Here is a 25725-nt window from a genome sequence, read left to right as displayed (position 1 = left end):
CAATATATTCAAAATGCAAAAGATGAAGTGAACCCCACAAAAGGCACTTGAAAGCATAAGACCAATATATTCCACCTGAAAATGCAGGTGAAGTTTGAGAAGAGACTGATCAATGAAATATTACACTTACCATGGTTGCAGAATGCAGAGCAATCTTAAAAGTTCCAACTGTAGATTATGAAACATTCAGATGGTGAACAGTTTAGGCATATAAAACTACATCCCCACTGCATGGAAGGACTGGATTTGACTTGGATCATCTTTTGCACATATCATTGCTGCCATTGCAATGCTTTTGCATCACCACAGGATTCCTGCAAAGACTATCAAAATTTTCCACACTGAGTTCAATCAATGCTTCAAAAGATAGCTCAAGCTTGAAATTCAATCGCCACACATAGTAACAGATTAACTCTACTGGTGTTTAAAATGTATAAGAGGCATAAAAGGAATGAAATATACTATTGTGGGATAATCAAGGTAAAAACTTTAGGGAACTGAACATAAGATTCACATGTCATGTTGTGGTAATATAACTTATGCAAAATGCAGTAACATCATTATCAATTAACTACCTGGGAACCTTCTTGAAAATTAAAACAAAAGAATATGGCAATACAGCATCAAAGTATAACATACGCGGACAGGTCAACATCTTAATATATGCTATCCAATCTATGCTGCTCGGACTTTTCATTTTACATTTTATATCCATGTATGACATTCGTATTGGACACCTGAATATAGGGATAAGACCTTCAAGAATCCTCCAAATACATAAAGAACCTAGGAAAAATCTAATCATGCCATGTCGGATTCATACCATACCTGACACTCACATCCAAGCCCGAGTAACATAGAGTCCAATTGACAATTGAAAATTACAGTAGGATGCAAAGAAATGAGTGCTTAAACCAAGATAAAAGAACAGATAAGCCATGTATCTCTCAATAACTCGTCACTTTAGCTTTAATAGCAGCATTCTCTTACCAACATTTTATTATTCAAAAGTTGAATAAACTAAACTATTTCACTATAAACAAAGCAAAGCATCAACACTTGTAAAAAAGGAAGTTGAAGCTAAAAAGCCTCTCCATTTTCAAAATGATTGGGGTTCAATTGTTGAAAGACTCCTACCAAATAACTACTATATCCAAAATATCAAGACGAAGATATTCTCGAGTATCTGTTAGGTAATAAAGATACCCTTGTTTGATAGATTACGGCTTATAGAAGTGCCTGAGATGCTGTATATTTCAAAAGTCCATGTCGTTCCTATTACATAAACTCAAGAGGTTTCCAGTCAAAAATTGTTTTTATTTAGAACTTGGGACATTGATACATCTTTTGCATGCGGCTGCAGGATGATGATAATTACATACGGTATTTTTTTAATCCCTGCATTTAACTTGAATGTGTCTACTTGAGTCATGAGAGAGATATTGAGTTATCTGCTCTCCACCTCTGCATCACTCTGTTATATTTTTTTTTTGCTGTTTTCGATTCTATTGCTTGTTACTCTGACTCATCCATTTTTTCCCAAAGCTATCTGTTAGCGGAAATAGCAACACCATTATCACTGCTATTTTTTGTTACACTGCTACCTACATCCAAGATCCACTGCTATTGATGTGAAATTTGTTCACACTTCTATTGAGATCTTTAGAGGCAATGGATGGCACCATTACCGTGAAATAGCGGCCGATACACTGCTACGCCCTGCTATCTGAAACCCTCATTTCTAGCATTTTAATACTTGGTTTATTGATTCAGATTCACCCTGCTGTGTTCAAAAATGGAGGAGCAATCTTTTTTTTATAGACTGATCAGTCATCTCCGTTCAACTTGCAAGTAAGATCATTTTTCGTTCATCTTTTGTTCTTGCAAATTCTAATTAAATTTTACATTTCTTCAAATAACACTTCCTCTTTTTCCTTTCTTTTCTATCAAATATTTTTGTATTGATATGAATGTTGCCTGTTAAAGCATTTGTGTTTATCTTTTTTATATGTTAAACTTGAAGGTATTATAATGGTTATCCCAAAGATCTTGGGCCATCACGGGTTATTCATTTCACATCCGAGCGTGAATTCGTGCAGCTGCTTCATCAAGGTCATCCAGTTGTTGTTGCATTCACTATATTTATACTTCCCTTATATGTATACTCCTCTTATTCTAGCTCACCCTTTATGTCTTTATTTTGACAATGCAGGGGAAACTACACAAAGCATCTTGACAAAGTACTAGAGGAAGCTGCTGTAGAGTTCTATCAAAATGTTAAATTTATGCGAGTAATTTTCTTCTTCTTCTTCTTCTTCTTCTTCTTCTTCTTCTTCTGATAATGTCTAAACAAAAAGGGTCATTACTCATTACATTTTACAGTCTCAACATAGCATAGTTGTAGAGTGGATTTTTTCTAGTATGAGAGAGTATACGCTTCTATTCTTTCAGCATTTCTAGTTTTAAAAGTGGCTGAACACTTGTCTGACCAATGCGGATATCCTGCTACTTTCAAATTTTAGCCCTTGAATCTCAACCTTGGGGAACAGGGGATGGGATGATGACATGGGAGGTTCTTATGTCGCCTTATCGTTCCCATACCTATAAAGCTTTTATGCAAACTACCATTGCACCATAGGACAGCCCTAATTTGTGTAGTGGTGTCTCTGATATGGTGATCGTATTTGTGCTAACTTACTATAAGCTTAGTTTCTTTGTTCTTTTCTTACACTCACATCCTAATTTCTTGTGTTATTCTCTTCCAGGTTGAGTGCCCAAAATATCCAGGATTTTGTATAACACGGCAGACAAATGAATACCCATTCATTGAAATATTTCATAGTTCAGAGCAAGTATGCTACTCCTCTTTATTTCCTTTTTCTCCTTTGCCTTGCTATTTGCTTGCTTTATTGTGTTGTAAATGTTGAAAAGTCAAAGCATTAAATGGGGCGGCATGGGGCGGTTCAATTTGATTCAAAGTTTGCTGTCAAATTGTTGAAAAATTATGGTGCAATTGTGAAACAAAATTATTACGGCAGTTTTTGTTGAAAACAAAAATGATAAAATCACAAACTTTAGTCCCTAGACTTTAGGGTATTTATAAGATTAGTCCTTAAGTTTCAACTATAAATACCCTAGCTCATTTAGCTTCAAAATCATCCCAAAGCATTCTAGCTTTCTTGTAATACTAGAGAGAATTTAGAGAGTTTCTTGAGAGTTGTTTTCTCTTTTTTATCAAGAGAGAATTATCATTGTTTTCTCCTTGGTCGATCGAGAGAAGTTGTAATTCCTATTTTTTCATAGTGAAATTCTTCTACCGTTGCCCGTGGTTTTTTACCCTATATTATTTAGGGGTTTTCCACGTAAATTTTGTGTCTTCTTTATCTTCATTTTTATTTTCTCAAATTATCAGTTGCGATTTTGCTCTATCCAATAGCCGTCTTCCACAACAATTGGTATTAGAGCTAGATTAGAGTGTGTAATATCTGCTTATTGTCTTTGTGGTTGCCACCAAAAGGTGGATCCTCCAACATAAGAAAATAAGAAGTTATTACTCATTCTTTGAAGGTTCCAAAGAACTATTCACGATAGTGAAATAGTGGGAGCTATCCGTAAAAGAAGCTATGACAACGAAATTTGATATTGAAAAATTCAAAGGGAGAAATTTCTCATTGTGGAAATTGAAGATGAAGGCCATCCTGAGGAAAGACGGTTGTCTAGCAGCTATCAGTGAAAGGACGGTGGATTTCACATATGACAACAAATGGATCGAAATGGACGGGAATGCTATGGCAAACTTTCATCTAATATTAGCAGATGAAGTATTGTCAAGCATCGAGGAGAAGAAGACAGCTAAGGAGATATGGGATCATCTCACCAAATTGTATGAGGCCACATCGCTGCACAATAAAATTTTCCTTAAGAGGAAATTGTACACTCTCCAGATGCCAGAATCTACTTCAGTGACAGAGCACTTAAACACGCTGAACACTTTATTTTCTAAACTTACATCCTTAAGCTGTAAAATAGGAGAACAAGAACGTGCTGAACTTTTACTTCAAAGTCTACCGGATTCGTATGATCAACTCATCATCAACTTGACAAATAGTAATGTCACCAGTATAGTCTTCGATGACGTTGCAGCTGTTGTTCTACAAGAAGAAAATCGGTGCAAGAACAAGGAAGACAGACAAGTAAATCTGCAACAAGCAGAAGCATTGACAACGATGACAACGATGAGAGGGAGATCAACGAAACGTGGCCAAAGCAGCAATCACAAACATGGTAGATCGAAGTTGAGGAGCAAGAAGAATTTAAAGTGTTACAACTGTGGAAAGAAGGGTCACTTGAAGAATGATTGTTGGAGTCTAAATAAAAACTCCAATCCACAAGGCAATGCCGCAAACACTTCAGATGATGGAGATGCTCTATGCTGTGAAGCGTCAACCACCGTGAAAGGAAGAAAACGATTTGCATATATATAGCTCATTGATTCGGGAGCAACATATCACATGACCTCAAGAAGAGAATGGTTCCATCATTATGAACCTGTCTCAGGAGGATCTGTTTATAGTTGCAATGATCATGCCTTAGAGATCGTTGGCGTGGGAACCATCAAATTAAAGATGTATGACAGAACAATTAAAGTTGTTCGAGATGTGCGGCACGTGAAATGCCTGAAGAAAAATTTATTATCCTACGGATTGTTGGATAATAATGCAAGCAAGATTGAAACACGGAAATGAATCATGAAGGTGTTCCGTGGAGCGCTTGTGGTGCTGAAAGGCAAAAAATAGCTGCAAACTTGTACATGCTGAAGAGAGAGACTTTGGTAGAAGCAGAAACCTCTGTTGCCTCATGTAGTTCAGATTCGACAATGCTATGGCATCAGAAACTTGGACAAATGTCAGAACAAGGAATGAAAGTCCTTGTGGAGCAAAAGCTACTTCCAAGCTTAACAAAGGTATCACTTCCTTTGTGTGAGCATTGCATAACAAGTAAGCAGCACACGTTGAAATTCAACACATCAAATTCTAGAGGCAAAAGTGTTCTAGAATTGGTTCACTCTGACGTATGGCAAGCACCAGTTACATCCCTAGGCGGAGCAAAATACTTTGTCTCATTTATTGATGACTACTCCAGGAGATGTTTGATGTATCCTATTAAGAAGAAGTCAGATGTGTTTTCCACTTTCAAAAACTTCAAAGCGCGGGTGGAACTTGATTCTGAAAATAAGATCAAGTGTTTCAGAACAGATAATGGAGGAGAATACACAAGCGAATAATTTGATGACTTTTGCAGGAAAGAAGGCATCAAAAGACAGTTCACAGTGGCGAACACTCCTCAACAAAATGGAGTGGCAGAGCGGATGAACAAAACCTTGTTAGAAAGAACAAGAGCAATGTTGAAGGATACAGACCTAGAAAAATTATTCTGGGTAGAAGCAGTCAATACCACTTGTTATTTGGTGAATCGAGCTCCATCAACTGCAATAGAGTTGAAGACAACAATGGAGACGTGGACTGGTAAACCAGCTGATTATTCAAACCTCTATGTATTTGGAAGTATTGTGTACGTGATGTACAACTCCCAAGAAATCTCAAAGCTGGATCCAAAATCCAGGAAATGCAAATTCTTAGGGTATGCTGATGGAGTCAAGGGGTATCGTTTGTGGGATCCCACTGCCCGCAAAGTGATCATCAACAGGGATGATATATTTGTAGAAGATAAACTACAAAAAAAAGAAGACAATGATAGCACTGAAAAGTCAGAGACTACACAGATATATGTGGAAAATGAGGTTAAACAAGGAGATTCTTCTGAAGCAGAACCAGCACATGATGAACAAGAACCAGAGAGTTCTGAAGCTCCAACAACTCGTCAATCAGATCGTGTGAGAAGGCATCCCAATTGGCACTCAGATTATGTTATAGAAGGTAATATTGCATACTGCCTTTTAACAGAGGACGGTGATCCATCAACATACCAGGAGGCAATAAACAGCTCAGATGCTTCACTGTGAATGATGGCGATGCAAGAAGAAATCGAAGCCCTTTATAAAAATAATACATGGGACCTTGTGCCACTACCACAAGGAAGGAAGCCAATTGGTAACAAATGGGTCTTCAAAATCAAGTAAAATGGTGATGATCAAGTTGAGAGGTATCGTGCAAGACTGGTGGTCAAAGGATATGCTCAAAAATAAGGTATTGATTTTAATGAAATTTTTTCTCCTGTGGTTCGACTAACAACAGTTCGAGTAGTTTTGGCAATGTGTGCTACATTGAACTTACATCTAGAGCAACTAGATGTTAAAACAACTTTTCTTCATGGAAATCTTGAAGAAGAGATTTATATGCTCCAGCCTGAAGGTTTTGAAGAAAAAGAAAAGAAGAACTTGGTTTGCAGGTTGAACAAATCTCTGTACGGTCTAAAGCAGGCACCGAGGTGTTGGTATAAGAGATTTGATTCCTTCATTATGTGCATTGGATACAACAGACTTAATGCAGACCCTTGTGCTTATTTCAAGAGGTCTGGTGATAACGATTTTGTTATATTGATGTTGTGTGTGGATGACATGTTGGTTGCAGGACCCAACAAAGATCATATTGAAGAATTGAAGGCACAACTGGCTAGGGAATTTGAAATGAAGGACTTGGGATCAGCAAACAAGATTCTAGGGATGCAAATTCACCGAGACAGAAGGAATAGGAAGATTTGGCTTTCACAAAAGAATTACTTGAAGAAGATATTATCACGATTCAACATGCAAGATTGTAAGCCAATTTCTACCCCTCTTCCTATTAACTTCAAATTATCCTCCAGTATGAGTCCTAGCAGTGAAGAAGAGAGGATGGAGATGTCTCGAGTACCGTATGCATTAGCAGTGGGAAGTTTAATGTTCGCTATGATATGCACAAGACCAGACATTACACAAGCAGTGAGAGTGGTTAGTCGGTACATGGAGAATCCAAGAAAAGAGCATTGGAATATAATAAAGAGGATCATGAGATACATCAAAGGGACCTCAAATGTTGTATTATGTTACGGAGGATCAAACTTACTTATCAATGGGTATGTTGATTCTGACTATGCAGGGGATTTGGATAAAAGCAAATCTACTACATGATATGTGTTCAAAGTTGCTGGTGGAGCTGTAAGCTGGGTTTCAAAATTGCAGTCAGTTGTAGTTACATCCACAACATAAGCAGAATATGTAGCAGCTACACAAGCCAGTAAAGAAGCAATTTGGTTGAAGATGCTATTGGAGGAGCTTGGGCACAATCAAGAGTATGTCTCTCTGTTTTGTGACAGTCAAAGCGCCATGCATCTAGCAAGGAATCCAGCATTTCATTCAAGGACAAAGCACATACGAGTTCAGTACCACTTCATTCGTGAAAAGGTGGAAGAAGGGACAGTAGATATGCAGAAGATCCATACCAAAGACAACATAGCAGATTTCATGACGAAAGCGATCAACGCTGATAAATTTATGTGGTGTCGATCCTCATGTGGCCTGTCAGAAACGTAAGCAACATGAAGGTACAAGGTAGAAAGAATGGTGTGAAGATATGATTGTTCAAATCAAATCTTCAAGTGAGAGATTGTTGAAAAGTCAAAGCATTAAATGGGGCCGCATGGGGCGGCTGAATTTGATTCAAAGTTTGCTGCCAAATTGTTGAAAAATTATGGTGCAATTGTCAAACAAAATTATTATGGCAGTTTTTGTTGAAAACAAAAATGATAAAATCTTTTAGTCCCTAGACTTTATGGTATTTATAAGATTAGTCCTTAAGTTTCTACTATAAATACCCTAGCTCATTTAGCTTCAAAATCATCCCAAAGTATTATAGCTTTCTTCCAATACTATAGAAAATTTAGAGAGTTTATTGATAGTTGTTTTCTCCTTTTTATCAAGAGAGAATTGTCATTGTTTTCTCCTTGGTCGATCGAGAGAAGTTGTAATTCCTATTTTCTCATAGTGAAATTCTTCTACCGTTGCCCGTGGTTTTTTACCCTATATTATTTAGGGGTTTTCCACGTAAATTTTGTGTCTTCTTTATCTTCATTTTTATTTTCTCAAATTATCAGTTGCGATTTTGCTCTATCCGATAGCCGTCTTCCGCAACAGTAAACATTTGCCATTAAACGGTTAAAGCATACACTGCCATACAGAAGTTAATGTTTGACTAGTTTGGAGTTGTTCAAGGATGGCATGTTTTTTGTATAGCGTGTATAACCTAACAGTTGCTAAAACTGTGAACACCTGAAGAATGTTTGCTTCTTGCTACTTTTGATTCAGTTATGATTTCTTAAACTGTAGGCTCTTTTAGAATCAGAGCACATAGTCAAATCATTTTGGTTTGCTCCTCCAAAGATCATTGCTTATGAAGGTTTTGCATGAAAATTTGCCAGCTTCGCAGCCTTGCAAATCATGATCGACACAAATAACTTATCGGGTGAAATAAAATATAGAAGAAAAAAAAATCAAGGGAAAGAATTAGATAAACAAGTACTGTTCCTGTTTTCCAAGTGAACGGAAAAAGTAGTTCCTATATATTTCTCTGTCTTAACGTTGTTATACCATAAGTTAATCTACAATGCATAGAATATGTTTTAGGCCATAGCTTTTATTGCAGTATATGTTGGAGTATATTATTTGTAATAACATTAGTGTTTATGCATGAAAGTTTGCGGATGTTGTATATTGTTCAACTCATGGAGATATTGATGTTGAAAAATCTTGTTATTTAATGGCCAATTTTCTGTGTTATTATTTAATAAGAAATTCTATTGCAGGCAGCAACCAAAGGAAAGGTTGCTGATCTAAATGTCGCAAGATATTCCGTAAAAGTTGTACCTGTGAGTTTTGGAGCCCTTTTCCCCTATAATTCATTAGCATCATCAGTGCCTTCACCTGCTCTTGAATTTTTTGCTCTGCTCAATATGCTTCCCTCTGCAATTTTAGTTTTGATAACTTCCAAATATTCATGCTGCTTATGTATACCTATAGATACTGCAAGCAAAGATCCATATGTTGTAGTAGTTTCATGCTGCTTATATAGGATCATCGTTCACTTCATTTATCAGTCGGATGGATTCATAGCAATATGGGTGTTATTTCTGGAAAATGAAAGATGTAGAATTTCATAACCATGGTTGTATTTAATTGTTGGTAAAAATGAAGTTGACTATGTTTTTCGGAAGCAGTGTTATTTATTCGCGTGTGTTTATTATTGTTATCATATGAAATTCTCATCTATTTCTGTTGTTACATCTATTGTATCCAGTTCAATTATGATCTCAGTGGTTATGGATTTAGAGAGTTGTTCAAGCGTCACGGGATTCAGACATCAGATCCATAGTAAAGACTGGGTGACATGTCTCGATATCTTTGCTCATTCATGGTGATGATGATGAGCATAAACACTGCTGGATCACATGCACAAATTTGGCCTGTTTGTTTCAGAATGGATATTATTACTAAATAGTTTGATTAAGTTCTTATTGGGTTTTACACATGAACATATGAAAATAATTAAGATCACAATTTCATCCTATTGAAAATCCATAGGAGAAGAGAAAATAAACTTGAAATAAGCTTTCGGAAAACATGGTCATGGTAATTTAATCCATGAAACAATTAAAGATGAAATTAACAAAAGATATTTAACTAAATTGACGTGACTGAAAAAAGAAATATAAACTGAAATGTGATTTTTTTTTCACGTGGTAAATGAAATCAAAACTGTCCAAAGATCACCCCAAGATATGTAATCATACGGCCACCCAGGCTAGGAGACAATTTGTTTCCCTCTTCAAATACACCGTACGCACTCACTCGACCTCGGATACGTACTGCATAATCTCGACGTCATTCTCAAGCCCCGCCATTGTTTCCGGCGCCAAAACAACCTCCAAGTCAACGCTCCCATTCCCTTCTCTCCCCGGAAACGCCGAAATCTTGCCGTCGAACTTGTTGGCCCTACCACTCCTCACCGCCAAAGGCTGCCCCCACCCAAAATCATTATTGTACATTGGAAACCTAGGAGAACTTCCCATCGTGATCGACGCACCGTCCAAGTTACCCAAAGGAAACAGCCGTGGTTGCTCCTCCCAATCCGCTACTCCTCTACGCACCGTGCCGTCGTCGTGCGCTATCACGTTTTTGTGTAGCAGATGGGCGCCCCAGCTCAAGTCCTTAGCCAGGAGCTCACCGGCTTCAGCATATGTCGGGATACTCTGAATCGCATTCCCGAAGTAGAACGGCTCCAACTTTGGGTCCAGCCTGTGTCGACAGTTCACCGCCATCCTGAACGTCGTCGTCTTGGTCGGCTCCAATTTCCTGGCGCGCGTCACCGACCTCCATAGCTGAGCACAAAGCGACTGGAAAGACGAAATCTCTGAGTTACTGTTATTCACCTTGTTGTTACCGAGGTTCCCTAAAACCTGGGTATTATTATTGGTTTGTTTAGTTAATAAGCAACCATAATTAGCTCTGTATTTAAGTTTTAAAATGGCTTCTCTGCTAAAATGGATAATCCTTTCCCTCAACGGCTCGTCGGTGGCGAAAGTAACCGTGGGTCCGCCGGGAGGGAATTTCAACACGGCTTGAGAATTAAACACAGTGTTCCGGCAGAAATCGGGGGATTTTGATATTTTTGAAGCTCCTTTAGTAATCTCAGCGAAGGTGTTGAAAAAGTGCCACAACGAAGTCCCGTCAGTCACGGCATGGTTCACCGTGCACCCAATAAAAACCCCGTCCATTAACTCCGTCACCTGAACCGCCGCCAACGGCATGGAATGACCCAAGTAACTAATCGTGTTGTCGTAGGTGAAGAACTCCTTGACAAAATCGGGGACATCTTCTCCGGGAGGCAAAATGTGTTTGATGGAAAGTTGAGGAGCTTTGGCCTCCAGAAAGTCTATGCCGGCATCGTTGCAGGCGATGTGGACGTGACCGTCGGAGTCGGTGGTAAGACGACCGGATAACGGAGGGAAGTAGGAGAGGGTGGCGGAAAGAGATTGCTTGAGGAAAATTAGGAGGTCGTGGAAGGAGAAAGGAGGGGAATTAAAGAGGACCCCTTTTTGGATATAGTGACAGGAGAGCATGGGGATGTCTGAAACTGAGAGCTTTAAGGTATTGATGTCGGATTTTCGGTCTGGGAAAATGGTGCACTTAGAAACAAGAGTAGTTGAAGAAGAAGGCATGCTGAAGCTTTCAATTTCCTTCCTTTGATTGCTTTGTTGGACTCTCAAGATGGAGGCAAAGGGTAAGTGTTTATATACAAGTCAGTGGCTTCATCCGGTCGACTTAAATTCAGTTAAAAAAGTTACAGTTGAATTAATTTGATCGAGTAAGGCTGAATGAAAAAAAATTGATGATAATCAATATTTTAAAATTTGAGTAGAGACAAATAGTATATATTTGTATTTAAATTTAATTATAATCATTTATAATGTTATGTTCTAATTGGTTTCAATTTAAATGAATTTTTTAATCATATATATATATGACATGTGTAAGATTTATAATGCCATTAATAAACTAAATACCATTTAAATTATATTATATATTTATAATATTATTTTTTAAAATAAAATATTTTTAGGATGAAGTATTGATGTGAATATAAAATAGTTGTTGTTAGATGATCAAATTGAATAAAATATAAATTTGAAAGATTAAATTAAAAAATATTAACAAAAAGATATTTTGAAATTTATGTATATTCTATTATTGAGGTGCATGTAGTTCAAATTTAATAAAAATAACTTTCAAACAAAGAACGAATCAAAGAAGCAATAAACTAGAGATCAAATTATATAATAATTAAATTATTTAGCTACGAAAGTCTATAAACAATGTAGTTTTAATATTCAATTTTTTTATCATTTGAATTTTTAAAATATAATTTTGACTCAAATTTAAAATTTGAATCACTAATTTAAAATTAAAAAAATAATATTTAATTAAATCAAATTTTATTTAGCTCAAATCATTTTATTATTATTATTTTAGGATAAGTACAATGTAGTTTATGTTTAAATATAACTTTCAACCATTTGATATTGAACACCCCTAACATATATGATATTCAAACCCGAAATCTCTTTCCTAAACAAAGAGGTGAATATTTATATCATTTGTGTGTTTATTTTCTTTTCTATATGCTATCGGTATTTTGTCAAGGGTAAATATGATACTTTGATTTAATCTTTAAAATTATTTTGGTCAATATTAATCTTAAAATTGATAATTTTTTATTTCAAATTATGTTAATGATAAAACATTTTAATTTTATGTCATACGACGCACTTTTAAAATGTTATGTTATCAAAATGCTTAAAATATAAATTTATATGTTAATATAAACAAAAAAAAAATAAGTATATTTTGAATTTGAGGTTTTATATATATATAAAAAACATTTACAGAGAGGCTCATACACTAAAATCATATACGCAACATAAATCGATCTGAATTAATCAAGGGTGCGAACGTTTTTCTTGAAATTCCTAAATATAAATAACCTCGTTTACGATATGTATATGTGATGTAAATAATTAAAAAAATTGATATTTTATTACGGCATGAAATGGGTCAGCACATTCATGCATTTGAGAAACAAATGTCAAATCAGGCGTTGACAACAAATTTACTTGTTAATCACCAGCAAGCCATTTTGCATTGAATATTTGTCCATCATCTCTACCACTCTTCTCAGTACAAGTAATCTCTACCTCTACCTCTTCAAGAAATCTTCACACGATTATTGAATAAAATCTCTGTTTTACTTTTTTTTATTTCTGCATATATTTGTTATTGTACCCCATTTTCTTGGCCAGAAAATGCAAAGAAAGGGAAAAAGACACTGTGCTTGGTTGATGCTAACTCTCACTCCACCATCGTTCAGGCAGTAACAACTTAATTATTGGAGACCTAATCATTGCTGATAATTTGATTTGTGGTTCATGTACCCAATGATGTTTTTTTAACTGCTCATGAATCTGGTGGGTGCTGCACCTTTTAAATACTCATACCAAATTAAAATAATAAATCTTTATTTGATGGATTCACCTTTAAGTCATATAACAAAGTTCAAAGAATCATCTTCGTCTCTGCACCAAAGGTAGAATAAGAGAACACATTTGTCCCATGTGTTATTTTTACGAAATTCTCATTTCTAAGGACGGTCGTGATAGGGCTCAACTCTTCAGGTATATAGGCTCGAATCATCAACAACGAGATTATTGGGGGAGATTATTCTAGTCGATCCCTACTTATATTTATGGATACAAGCGTGGTTAGTGGACTAATCTCTATTAATGGGTTGAGTTTTATATAATCATGATAAGATAAATATAAGCAATTAAGGAAATGGATGAGTCCATTCCAAACATAGACCGACACTAAGATAGCTTTTGATCAAAAGACATACTGCTTGATACAATTATGAAATTTATGATGGGTCTATAATTTACTTTGGACAAAATCTTGACCCACACATTTAGATATTACCATTACTTCAATCACCTATTTAAAATTTGTTGTCACTCTTCGGTTGTCAGCGTATATAGATAAAATTTAATTAAAATAATTACCCATTTGTCGTTTAATTAACTTTCCAATTCAATATAGATTATGTGTTAAATAAGTAATTAAGACGTCACATCAACCCGTAAGCGAATAATTCATATAATCTCTTGTACATTGCATCTGATATTATGGACAACGATTACATGACATTGTTTTAATTTTGTTTGATATTCTATTTACATATATCTTTGTCACCTTAAATTCTAATGAGTTGACTCATATTTTTAATCTTCCTTTTTAATTCCATCAGGGTATGGTACAATCATTAGCCTTTTTTGAGATTATCATTTGCTAATTATCAATTAACTTATGTCATATTGAATTGCTGGCACATCTTTAATCTCTGAAATTGAAGGAAACTTTTAAATATTCTTTGTGAGAGATCCATTCGTGTAATAGGGAAGACTATAGGGTGATTTATCAAAAAATAATAAAATTTCAATTTCATCCAGCCCAGCCCACAGCCGTTCAATTGATAATTACCATATTGATAATTGTTTGCCATCTATCTCGTTGCTATCACTGTTCAAACTTTTCTAATAAATTACATTTATGTATGCATACTTGACAAGAGAAACACACTCGAAACCCTCTTGAAGCAACAATTAGACCAATATCAAAAACACCGTTGCTACAAATAAACCATACCCATTATCATAAGAAATAATCGAAGTTGAATAAACATCAGTTGTTACAGCTCTCAAATACAGAACAGCAAAATTTATGTAAAAAGAAGACCCAAAAATGACATTGGTTTCCATCCTACTAAGGCCTCCAGTGTTACAGCACTCCATGAAGTGTGAGAATTACCTCAACTGTTGCTGGGATACATGAAAACTCTCACTTTATCACCCTATTCAACCAAAGAAACTCAAATCACCAAAACCAATCAAAATTGTTATAAAAAAAAAGAGTGAAGTTGATTGAAACTGGTATAATTACCATGGATTTAGGAGGGAGGTCAGACTTGAACTTGGCACGAACAACGCCACTGTTGCCATGAGGCCTTGTTACTTTTCCCCAAATACAACGATAATGAGACCTGTTCTTCTTCACTTTCGCCTTGTAAATGTATGCCATTCGCTTCCTAGAATGGAGCAAAAATGTTTATTATTATAGGCTTTTCACCATTGGGCCTTTTGAGTACCCATTTTTAGGCCAAGCCTGACCCAATGATCTGTGTTCACCCCAGAAATGGTTTTTCTTCGGTTACATTTGAGTTTTGATCCCTTTATTATGTTAAAACTTTAATTTAACATGACATTATTTCTTTATTTTTATAATTTTAGTAGTTAACCATCAATTGTTTGGTTCGTACGGTGATACAATACGTTACATTTCTAATGAAAATCAACTAAGTTTGAACCTAGAACACAATTTAACCTTTTCTCTTTGCTCCCGAGTGTTGCAGTGGACCCAATGGGCAATTATAGGCAAAATCAGATGCTATATGACACAACATACAAAACTCTTCCATCTTCATGTTTAGACTGGTATGTGCTTGGAGCATCTTTGATTATGGAATGACCCTTTTTATTGTTAGGAAGACACTTATAACTCGAAAAGTAAGCATAAGAAGTGGAGCAGCATCGGTTCTGAACGAGAATTTCCGTAGGGCCAAAGGGATTCAATTGAGCAACGCGTAGGTACACTCCGGCATTCTTTGCCGAATCTTTCTTCCTCAACTCGTTCTCTTCTGATGTCACCTGTGACATGTCTCATCATCGTAAATCTTTCGGCTTTTACATCGTTGGATTAAGCCGGGAAGTGTACTTGAAGGAGGTTTTGTTGGGGCTTGTGTCCTTGCCTGGAATAGTGGAATGGTTGAAGTTGTAGTTGTAACTAGGCATATTCATTTTCCAACTTGAAGGAGATTGTTTCATCAACTAATTAAGAGTGACATTTTTGCATTATATTTTAAGCATAATTGTGACATGAAAATATAAAAAAACCCAAGGAAGATTAGAATCTTAAGTTTTCAGAACCGATGGACAGAATAATTCTTGTATTATAACAGTTTGTGCTCTTCTTTGCTATGCAATTGTTCTTTCAACTGCCTTTATTGTAAGCTAATTTCAGAGGCAGTGATGTTGTAACTCGTAACAGCTGTTTACATTAGATATTACCTGCAACTTCTACGATGAAATATATGCCACTTTATTTTTCGTAGTATTGGATTTTCTGAAAAATCAAAATGAAAACCATTTAGCAATCCAACATTAATTATTCGAAGAATTTCTTTGAAAGGTTCAAAAGCTTGTCATATGTTCGCGTGAAAAGACTCCAAAATTGAAAGGAAAAAAAAAAAACCAAGCTTCTTTTAGCCTGCAACACAGGCCTAGTTCCATGAAGGCTTTTTCGGTTTAATTTCGGATTTAATCCATATATTTTAATTTTACATAATTTGGTTTCCTTCTTCTTATAATATTATTTATTAGTAGAGCTTTTGTTTTTTAATGAACCTTTCAGGTTCAGTGTCAACATGAGAGTTCAAAGATGAGAGACGCAGAGCCCGCAGGGAGGCTGTCGATGTGAACAAGAGAACCAACAGCTAATAGGTGACTTAGAGCTTAGTTAAAAGAAGTTGACCCATCAAAATCAAACTTCAATCACAAACCAGCTGCTGCATCTTCCCGGCTCGATCAACTCCATAACTCCAGCTGCAAATGCCAAATCCCATTCTCTAACACCATTAAAAAACCAAACTTTACCTTGTCTTATGCCTTTCCATTTATGTCAAAATCAAAATGTCCCGATATCAGCCATGGAGAAAGCCGAGTAGCTTTGTACCTTGAGCCTACTTGTTCAAATACAAATAAAATATTCTAGATTAATGGAAAACTAGAAGCTTCTAGTGGTTGAAACTGGGGAATTACTTAGCCATGCAAAAACGAAGGAACACGTGTATCAAACAAATGGACTCTTAAACTAAACGAAAGAAGCGAACAAACCATGAGACCGATAAAAGGCCAAACGTGTGTTCAAAGGCAAACTAGGGGCCTAAACAAAGCCTGTGTTTTTACTTTCCTCTATATATAGAAACTGTAACATTCCCTCTTGTATTCATACAATACATTTGACATTCCCTCAACCAAAACATTCTCAACTATCTCCATACTCAAATCCCAAAGAAAATTAACCTACAAACTTACTTCTTCTCTAATTTAACTTTGCCTTCTTTCAAATTTCCTTTCTTTCTCTTCCTTTCATCTCTCTTCCTCCATGTTTCTCTGGGTACGTAATTGTAAACGGAAACATCACTTTTACATATATGTTCATGTAATGAGCGTTTTTTATATCATATTCATGTTGTGAATTCCTGCAGCTGAGATTGTTTGCGGAGATTTGCCCCACGATAACTGTGCGTTTTCGATATCGTCTTCGGGGAAGAGATGTTTGTTGGAAACGGCGGTGGATGAAGATGTTAAGGTAGTGTACCAATGCCGGACGTCGGAGGTGGTGGTGGAGCGAATGGCGGAGCATATCGAGAGCGACCAATGTGTGCGTGCTTGTGGGGTTGATAGAAACGCCATTGGCATTTCATCTGATTCCCTTCTGGAGCCACAATTCACCAACAAGCTTTGTGCCCCTGCCTGCTCCTACAACTGCCCCAACATTGTCGATCTTTTTTTCAATTTGGCCGCCGGTGAAGGTATTGCATTTGCCAAGCTTTTCTTTATAGGTCAAATTTTGGTTTAGGTCCCTCTGCTATGCTTTAATATGAGATTTAGTCCCTACGCTTTCTATTAAAATCGAATACAGTGGGAGCTATGTTGTATTCAGTCAATGGAATAGAAATGAATGGTATATCCCAATGGTTGGTTGCAGGAGTGTTTTTGCCAGATCTGTGTGAGGTTGTTCGCATCAACCCCCGGCGGTCCATGGCGGAGTTCATGTCAAGCTCCGGGGCTGCCGCTGGCCCTGGTCCCATTGAAGCAGAGTTATTGGAAGATAATGCTTTAGCTTCAGCTCCAGCTCCAGATTCCATGGAATGATCAAAATCATTTGTTGTTTTTTGTTATCATTTAATAATCAATTTTATCAAAATTACATTGGTTGGAGATGTAAATTGATTTAGGAATAACTGTAGAGAAAAGAGAGAATTCGGGGTTTGTTTATAGGAGTGGAGTTTGATCACAGGGCTGCTGCGTATTGTTTTCCAGATAGATTTTTTAGACAACATACACATTTTCATGTCTTCCGTCTCTTAATAAAGCCCAACAACATCCAATTCCCATCTTTAATTGCATGCTTTTTTCAACAAACAATTTCCCAATTTTGGAGCCAATTTCAACTTCACAGCGAAGGATATTGAACTCGAGACAGCACAAGCTCAACTTCACAACGAAGGGGCGGTTGGCTGTCAACAAACAATTTCTTAGTTCCAGAGCCAATTTTAACTTCACGGCGGAAGATATTGGACTCCGAACAATACAACTTACTTGGATTTCAACTTCACGACGAAGGATATCCAATTCCAAGGCTCAACTTCACTACGAGGGTAATGCTTTAGCTTCAGCTCCAGCCCCAGCTCCAGATTCCATGGAATGATCAAAATCATTTGTTGTTTTTTGTTATCATTTAATAATCAGTTTTATCATAATTACATTGGTTGGGGATGTAAATTGATTTAGGAATAACTGTAGAGAAAAGAGAGAATTCGGGGTTTGTTTATAGGAGTGGAGTTTGATCACAGGGCTGTTGCGTATTGTTTTCCAGATAGATTTTTTAGACAACATACACATTTTCATGTCTTCCGTTCCATTCATTATAAATAAAACAACTATTCTCTCTTAATAAAGAGCCCAACAACATCCAATTCTCCCATCTTTCATTTTATTGCATACTTTTTTACAAGTATGATTTTAGTTTCGTCCTACACTTAAATATGATTATGCGTATTTTTATGAATAACTTCACAACGAATGGACGACTGGTTGTCAACAAACAATTTCTCAATTTTGGAGCCAATTTCAACTTCACAGCGAAGGACATTGGACTCGAGACAGCACAAGCTCAACTTCACAGCGAATGGGCGGTTGGCTGTCAACAAACAATTCTTAGTTCCAGAGCAAATTTTAACTTCAAGGCGGAGGATATTGGACTCCGAACAATACAACTTACTTGGATTTCAACTTCACGACGAAAGATATCCAATTCCAAGGCTCAACTTCACTACGAAGGGGTCATCCACGGTTTCAACTTCACGACGAAGGGAATCGTGCTCACCATTGTCTCTCTTGAGACAATTTCCAAGTTTCCCTTGAAACAAAATATTTGAATCTGTTTTCATTGAAACTAATTATGTCTCCCTTGAGACATTTTCTTTTGGAACTAAATTTTGTCTCCCTTGAGACAGTTTCTCTTGAAACATAAATATTGAAAACATTTCCCTTGAAATGAATTTTATCTCGATTGAGATAGTTTCCCTTGAAACGAAATTTTGTCTCCCTTGAAACATAAACATTGAAAACATTTCCCTTGAAATAAATTTTATCTCGCTTGGGGTAGTTTCCCTTGAAACAAATTTTGTCTCCTTTGAGACAGTTTCTCTTGAAACATAAACATTGAAAACATTTCCTTTGAAATTAATTTTGTCTCTCTTGAGATAGTTTCCCTTGAAACAAAATTTTGTCTCTCTTGAGATAGTTTCTCTTGAAATATAAACCTTGAAAATGTTTCCCTTGAAACACAAAATATTTAAATCAGTTCTCCTTAAAACGAGTTTTGAGACAGTTTCCCTTGAAACAAAATTTTGTCTCTCTTGAGACAGTTTCCCTTGAAACAAAATTTTGTCTCTCTTGAGACAGTTTCCCTTGAAACAAAATCTTTGAATATCTTTTCCTTGAAACAAATTTCGTCTCCCTTGAGACATTTTCTTTTAGAACTAAGTTTTGTCTCTCTTGAGACAGTTTCTTTTGAAACAAATTTTGTTCCTCTTGAGACAGTTTCTCTTGAAACACAAAAAAAACCCTCGAAATTGTTTCTCTTGAAACACACAAACAAAAAACCTTTGAAAATGTTTCTCTTGAAACACCAAACCCTCGAGTTTGATTACACTCAGCTTCGAGGGCATATCATTTACATCATAACTCAAGGCTAGAAGGGTTATCTGTCACCAAAAGACCTTCGAGTTCGACTATGCTCAGCTCTTAGGCACATCATTTACAGCATAACTCAAGGTAAGAAGGGCTATCTGTCAATAAAATTGTCGAGTTCGAATCCATTCAGCTCGATGACACCTCAATCACACTATTGTACGGCTGCAATCGAGGTTTTTCAAGCCGAGAAGAAGGTTTGGGTTAGTCGTGCCTTAGTAGCAAGAAGCTTTTTCCGTCAGAATGACTTAAGTCGAGAAAAGCTATATGTCAGCAAAGACTTTTCGAGTTCGGTTTCATTCAGCTCGAGGACATATCAACCACATTGTGGAGTCAAGATATTACTTTCCAGTCGAATTTTTAGCTAATGTCTTTAAACTGAGAAGAAGATCAAAGTGGACTACAACGAGAAGCCACATTCTGATTCAAATCATTTCAAGATGGACTCGACTTCGCGACGGAGGAGCCATTCGCAATTCAATTCGACAAGTAGTTATTCTTCAACTCCACTAAACGAAAATTTGTGTCTTTTTATCTTTGTCCTATTTTTTGTTCCACGAAAAAGGACAAAGAGGGGTAGCTGTAGACACCCATTTTGTTAAAAGATAGAACTAGCAAGAGTTTCTCTCCTAGGAGGACTCTTCCACCACCATATCTTTTAAAGCAACAACCACACCAACAAACGTGCAACAACCGAGCAAGGAGTCTAGTTGCATTAGGATTCTAAAAATAGTTAGTTTTTTCACTATAAATACATGTAATCCTCCCTATTTGTAAGACACGATTTACATGCAAAATACAAAGGACAACACGAAAAAATACAAAGGCAAAGCTATTGTAAACGATTCGAAAAGGAAATAAAATGTAGCATCTTTTTTACCTTGATTCGTTCATTTCTCGCATGTGCATGGTTTCGAACCTAGATCTACCCCCGAGGCGTGTTCTTATTTTTAAATATTCAATTCTCCCCCCTAAATCAATTTTTTTTCTTCTTCAAAATTTGCCCATCAATTTGTTTTTCCTTTTGATTCGGTCTCTTACATTTACGTTTTAATTATTATTATTTTATTTATTTAACTTTATTTATACACGCATTTTCCTTATTACTCATTTTATTTAATTGTTTTGTTATTTTTCTTTTCTTTTTTTTCATGTAATATTTTTTACATTTTATGCATTCTTTTTTATATTTTTTTTATATTTTTAGATTACATATATATATTTATGTTATTTTTTATTATCCGTTTTATTAATTTATATATATATATATATATATATATATTTTTATGTTTTTATTTTATATAGATATATATATATTATTTTTGTTTTTTTTTATTATTATTTTATTTATCTATTTTATTTATATATTTTTTCTTCTTTTTCTTTTTTTTTATATTTTTTATATTACTTACTATTTTATCTTTACTTTCTTTATCTTATCTTATCTTTTATTTAATTTGTTTTTTCTTCATTTTAATTTAATTTATTTCTTTCTTACCTTTTTATGTAACACATTTTTTTGGCTCTCTTAAGGGTACACCTTTAAAATTATCTAAGGTAAGTAATTGAGATCATATTTTTACCTTTTAATTTTAAATTACGATTTTCTTAATTTAAGACAACTGGAAATTGCATAGTACCGAAAGGGCAGTTCAAGGGTGCTAACCCTTCTTTGACTGTAACCAACTCTCGAATCCGACACATCTTTGGAAAGACGCAGATCGGGTAAGAAATAGGGTATCCGAATAACCCATTTGTTTTAAAATAAATGATCGGTGGTGACTCAAACTCATTTAATTCAAGTCGAAATCCAAATCCGGGGTCCAACCGAAAGGCGGTTCTGAGAGGATGTTTGGGATGGAATCAGATAATCAAATCGTTTTGATATTACTTATCACCATATTATTGTTTTTTCCAAAAAATATATTAGATAAAATATATAATGTTATTGTCTTTAAACTACAAGATTTTTATGTTATTTTCGTATGTGAAACTAATATTCATATCTCTATAAAACTAATATTAACATTAATTATAATGAAATTATTAACAAAATATTATATAATTAAATTGTATTTAGAGAAGTTGTCAAATTATTGAAGTTTCCCATGATAGGGACTTAATACTCAATCGTTATCTTATAAAGTAATAATGAGAATAAAATGTAATCGTCTTTCTAATTGATTGAGACTAAAAAAACACAGGAACGAGTATCATGCTACTATTGCTTACATTTCTCAAGGATAAACGAAACAGTTTTACTCCTATAGTACAATATCAATCAACTATCACTTTTATAAATAAATAAAAACCCGAGACACGCAAATAGGGGAAAACATTACAACATGATTGCGGACCAATTTTATTACCAAACATTACAGCATAAACAATACAGGTTTTGACGTTTGGCAACAGATTAATGAATAATGTTTATATTATTACATCCACAATAACTTATCTTGTCTTCAAACCTAAACCAAAATAATTTTTAATTAAAAAATCCAAATTAAATGAAACAAAAAAAATGTATTGTCATAAAAAATAGCATTTCCAACAAAGATTTTCGTTGTCAATTAATTAATTATCTCTAGCATTGTGGTAGATCCGCCGGCGGTGGAGGCAAGATTGTTTCCGGCGTCGGTCCATTCTCAACCAGGAACGCAGTGGCAAGGCCCACCGGCAAGTGCGCGTCTAAGTGGCAATGCAGTATCCATACACCTGCACAGTTTGAGATCACGTATTAGAAACCTTCCACTGTATTAATATTTGAGATATAATCCTTTTTAGATGACATGTAAATATTAACTAATTATTTAAAAAAAAAAAGAGGATTGGTCGAACATTCATTTTCATCTCCACTGTTACCCTACAATTAATTAACAATTAGAGTCGACTAATCTAAGTTAAGAAATTAAGTAAATGATTGCGAAACTAACCTGGATTATTAGCAACGAATCTGATGACGGCCCATCCTCCTACTGGCACAGAAACTGTGTGTTGCGTATCTGTGGGTTAATCAAATTGAGTTTCTTTCGATCAGTAATAGGGTTGTAGTTTCCGAATCCTTGAGCCAATATATGGAAATCAAAGCCATGGAGGTGCATGGGATGATTCTCCGGTCCAAGGATATTCGTGTTTTGAAATATTATCTCCACGGTGGAGTTGAACTTAAGCTTGGTGACCTTGGTACTTTTCGTAGCGAACTGCATCGGAAGGTTGTTGTTAACGGTGTCGTTGGTGTAGTCGAATTTGATGGGGGGCTTAACGGGGAAATCAGCGGTGTAAACGCCTTTGACGTTGTGGTAGAAGGCTTGCAACAAGGAAATGCTAGTAGGTTCCACGAAGGATTCATTGTTCATGCTGGCCGAGAGTTTTGGACCATTGCAACTTGTGTTCGCGGGGCAGGGCTCGAGCGCCAACCCGATGGTGACGAACATTTTGTGATCCACCTTAAGAGGGACCGGCTCCCAGAAAGGCGCACCGACTAACGCTTTAAGGCCGGTGTAAAACTTGTTCGCCATGGGTGTGTTGTTGAATGCCGGGAGGGCCGGCATCAAGGGTGTCGCTTGTGACGGACTGCCGTCATAGACGAGGACACCCCTTGTGGTGGTATTAGCAAATGTTACAAGTGCACCGGCTACAAGTGCATTTGCATATGGTCTAGCAGCCATGTAATACGAACCGACCGGCTGATCTGCGGTTAACAGAACATCGACCGTCTGGCCGGGGGCGGCTACCACAACATCAGTTATGTAAGGCTCAGTGTAGCTGGAGTCAATGGCAACGACCGTCAGCTTATGATTGGCTACCTTGTAGAAGAGCTGGCTATTGACTGCAGCATTGATAATTCGTAATAGATAGGTCTTCCCTGGTAACGCCGTAAGCTCGTACATTTCTGATCGAAAAACAATGATTAAATCATACTAAAATAAGAACACCTTTACTAAAAGCAACTATATATAATCATCGTTGACTTACGATGTTTAGAGCATGGATAGAGATCGCCAGGCCATCCATTTATGGTAAAAGCGTCAGAAAGGTTAGGGGAAGCGCCCGTAGCAGCCGCCAGTCTCTGCACATCAACGACATTAGCGTTCCACAACTCACCTAAAAGGATGGGGAACTTCCCTGTAGGGCTTAGGGAACGGATAGGAGTGGCCGTCTCGGGGGCGGATGATGAGTGCACCGTAGACGGTGGCCCGGAGAAACGAGACGTGAGCATGCCACCAAAGGGTTCCCTCTTGTTTAGTCACTGTGAATTTATATGTGTATTTGCTTCCTGGTTGGATCGGACATTGAGTGATCATGCTAGGTCCATCTGCCCAGTTGCTTAGAATCTGAAACACTCCATGCCTGTTCAAGCAATAATCACCAAGATATAATATAATTATTTTGTGTATTAGCAGTTGTATTGAAAACCTAAGAAAATGACTATGAATATTATACAAATAACTAAACAAAATAATGAACTATAAAATTAATTGTTACACATCAGTAGCAGCTGGGGAGTTGTGCAATCATTTATATTCTAACAATCAAACTAAAATGGACCGCGTTGAATAAAATACACCCAAAATAAACGTCTAATACTTTGTTCATAAGAAATTAATTTACCAGTGAATAGTCATGTTGTAAGGTGAAAGATTAATGACATGAACAATTAGGGTATCCCCCTCTTGAACTCGAATTGTTGGACCAGGATAGCTACCATTTACTGCAGTAATCACCTGCCTTTTGCATAGCCTACTAATAGTCATATTTTTCACCTGCCAACAAATTTAAAGTAATAACTAATGTTAGGGTCACCGTAAAAAGCATATTAACGTGCCATTTACACACTCATTTTTGCTTAAAAAAACATGGGTTAAATTATGTAAAGAGATTACGTAGAATGTGTGCTCCACTATTCCCGTAGCTGAAGCAGCGGAAGCAGCAAAAAGAAGCAAAGTGCAGGCAAACAAGAAAACATGGCGCCCCATCTTAATGGGTGAGGAAAGAAAGAGGAGGAGAGCTGGAGAACGATAGGAAAAACGAGTCTTCTCTCTCAATATATATGTAAACTACATCCAAAATAATAAATAAAAAGGACTGAGCTTTGGCAAACCAATTGCGTAACAAAACTAGCTAACTATTTTATGCTTTTAGAAATTTGACGCATTTATTATGATAGAATTTCGGTTGGTGAAGCAAAAAAAATAATGTATTTCAATGTACATTAATCAATGGATTAACAGTGCAATCTCAAAAATAATGGATTTTGGCAATATATAACTGGAGAAAGCGATGTAAACAACTGCCCCTAGATTAGATTAATATTTTGTAAATAGCTCAATATCCTATTGTGCAAAATTGCAAGCGTGTTGGGGTTGGATAACATAGTGTTGAATAGTCATGATGTACATGGCTTTATAAATAAACGCCGGAGGTTATATGTATGTTATATTCTTTTAGTGAGTCTAATGATATAGAATTGCCCTAATGAGTCATCTTCAGAAACTGTTACATGTCCAAGTCCCGAAGCCTCATCCATTGGGCACTTAGTTATCGGCGTTGACCAATTAATAAAAATGGGGTTTGGAGATAATAGACGAGGTTTTATTTCATTACAAACAACCTTAACCTATCATCATATCCTTAAATAATAGTTAAATAAATAGTTAGGAATAAGTGACAATGGATTAAAGTTTCTTGTAAAAGAAAACTTCATTGTTAATGTATCGAATAATTATTTTTATAAATTTTCTGCCAGAGTGAAATTAAATTATAAAGTTTTGAAAGTTCAAAATGTCAATTTTCAATTATATTAATTTGAAATTTTCTAACTTCTATAAAAATTAAATTGAATTCTTATAAATAAATAAAAAAACCCTGGTGCCGCCCTGACATTGAATCAAAATATTCTGGCACGAAACCTACTACCGTATGACAATGAATATTGTTGGTTCTTTTAACAAGACACCTTATGGTTGAAATTACATGACAAATGGAGATATCTTTGAGAGGTAGAGTTACCCAATTCGCTTGAAC

At 35.9% G+C, this 25725-nt stretch overlaps 3 protein-coding genes and 1 pseudogene across 3 annotated transcripts; 2 read left to right on the top strand and 2 right to left on the bottom strand.

The window, feature by feature from the left end:
* Window positions 1-1415: 1415 nt before the first annotated feature.
* Window positions 1416-9443, top strand: LOC120113957. Its single transcript, XM_039135009.1, has 6 exons — window positions 1416-1851; window positions 2024-2140; window positions 2210-2291; window positions 2766-2852; window positions 8800-8862; window positions 9291-9443. The coding sequence occupies exons 1-6, from the start codon at window positions 1796-1798 to the stop codon at window positions 9363-9365; spliced, it is 480 nt and encodes a 159-aa protein (XP_038990940.1). The 5' UTR covers window positions 1416-1795; the 3' UTR covers window positions 9366-9443.
* A 159-nt stretch (window positions 9444-9602) lies between these two features.
* On the bottom strand, window positions 9603-11254 carry LOC120113821 (BAHD acyltransferase DCR-like). The gene has a single exon (XM_039134868.1). The coding sequence runs from the start codon at window positions 11209-11211 to the stop codon at window positions 9838-9840; it is 1374 nt and encodes a 457-aa protein (XP_038990799.1). The 5' UTR covers window positions 11212-11254; the 3' UTR covers window positions 9603-9837.
* Window positions 11255-16710: 5456 nt separating this feature from the next.
* LOC120113675 lies at window positions 16711-17595 on the top strand (the record flags this gene model as incomplete). The annotated part of the gene is made up of 3 exons (XM_039134747.1): window positions 16711-16834; window positions 16926-17252; window positions 17429-17595. Coding segments are annotated over 3 exons (618 nt in total), but the record flags the coding sequence as incomplete, so codon positions are not given.
* A 4654-nt stretch (window positions 17596-22249) lies between these two features.
* On the bottom strand, window positions 22250-24690 carry LOC120113642 (annotated as a pseudogene).
* Between the last annotated feature and the right edge of the window lie 1035 nt (window positions 24691-25725).

The sequence above is a fragment of the Hibiscus syriacus genome, unplaced genomic scaffold, assembly GCF_006381635.1.
Source record: "Hibiscus syriacus cultivar Baekdansim isolate YM2019G1 unplaced genomic scaffold, ASM638163v2 tig00110213_pilon, whole genome shotgun sequence".
Taxonomy (NCBI): Eukaryota; Viridiplantae; Streptophyta; class Magnoliopsida; order Malvales; family Malvaceae; genus Hibiscus; species Hibiscus syriacus.
The sequence above is the reverse complement of the archived record's forward strand: the minus strand, read 5'-3'. Positions and strand labels throughout refer to the sequence as shown.

Excerpts from the sequence above, each read along its gene's own strand:
- LOC120113957 (XM_039135009.1), top strand. The coding sequence starts at position 1,796 with ATGGAGGAGCAATCTTTTTTTTATAGACTGATCAGTCATCTCCGTTCA. Across the intron at positions 1,852-2,023 it reads CATCTCCGTTCAACTTGCAA|GTATTATAATGGTTATCCCA; the intron begins GTAAGATCATTT and ends TTAAACTTGAAG. Across the intron at positions 2,853-8,799 it reads TATTTCATAGTTCAGAGCAA|GCAGCAACCAAAGGAAAGGT; the intron begins GTATGCTACTCC and ends ATTCTATTGCAG.
- LOC120113821 (XM_039134868.1), bottom strand. The coding sequence starts at position 11,211 with ATGCCTTCTTCTTCAACTACTCTTGTTTCTAAGTGCACCATTTTCCCA.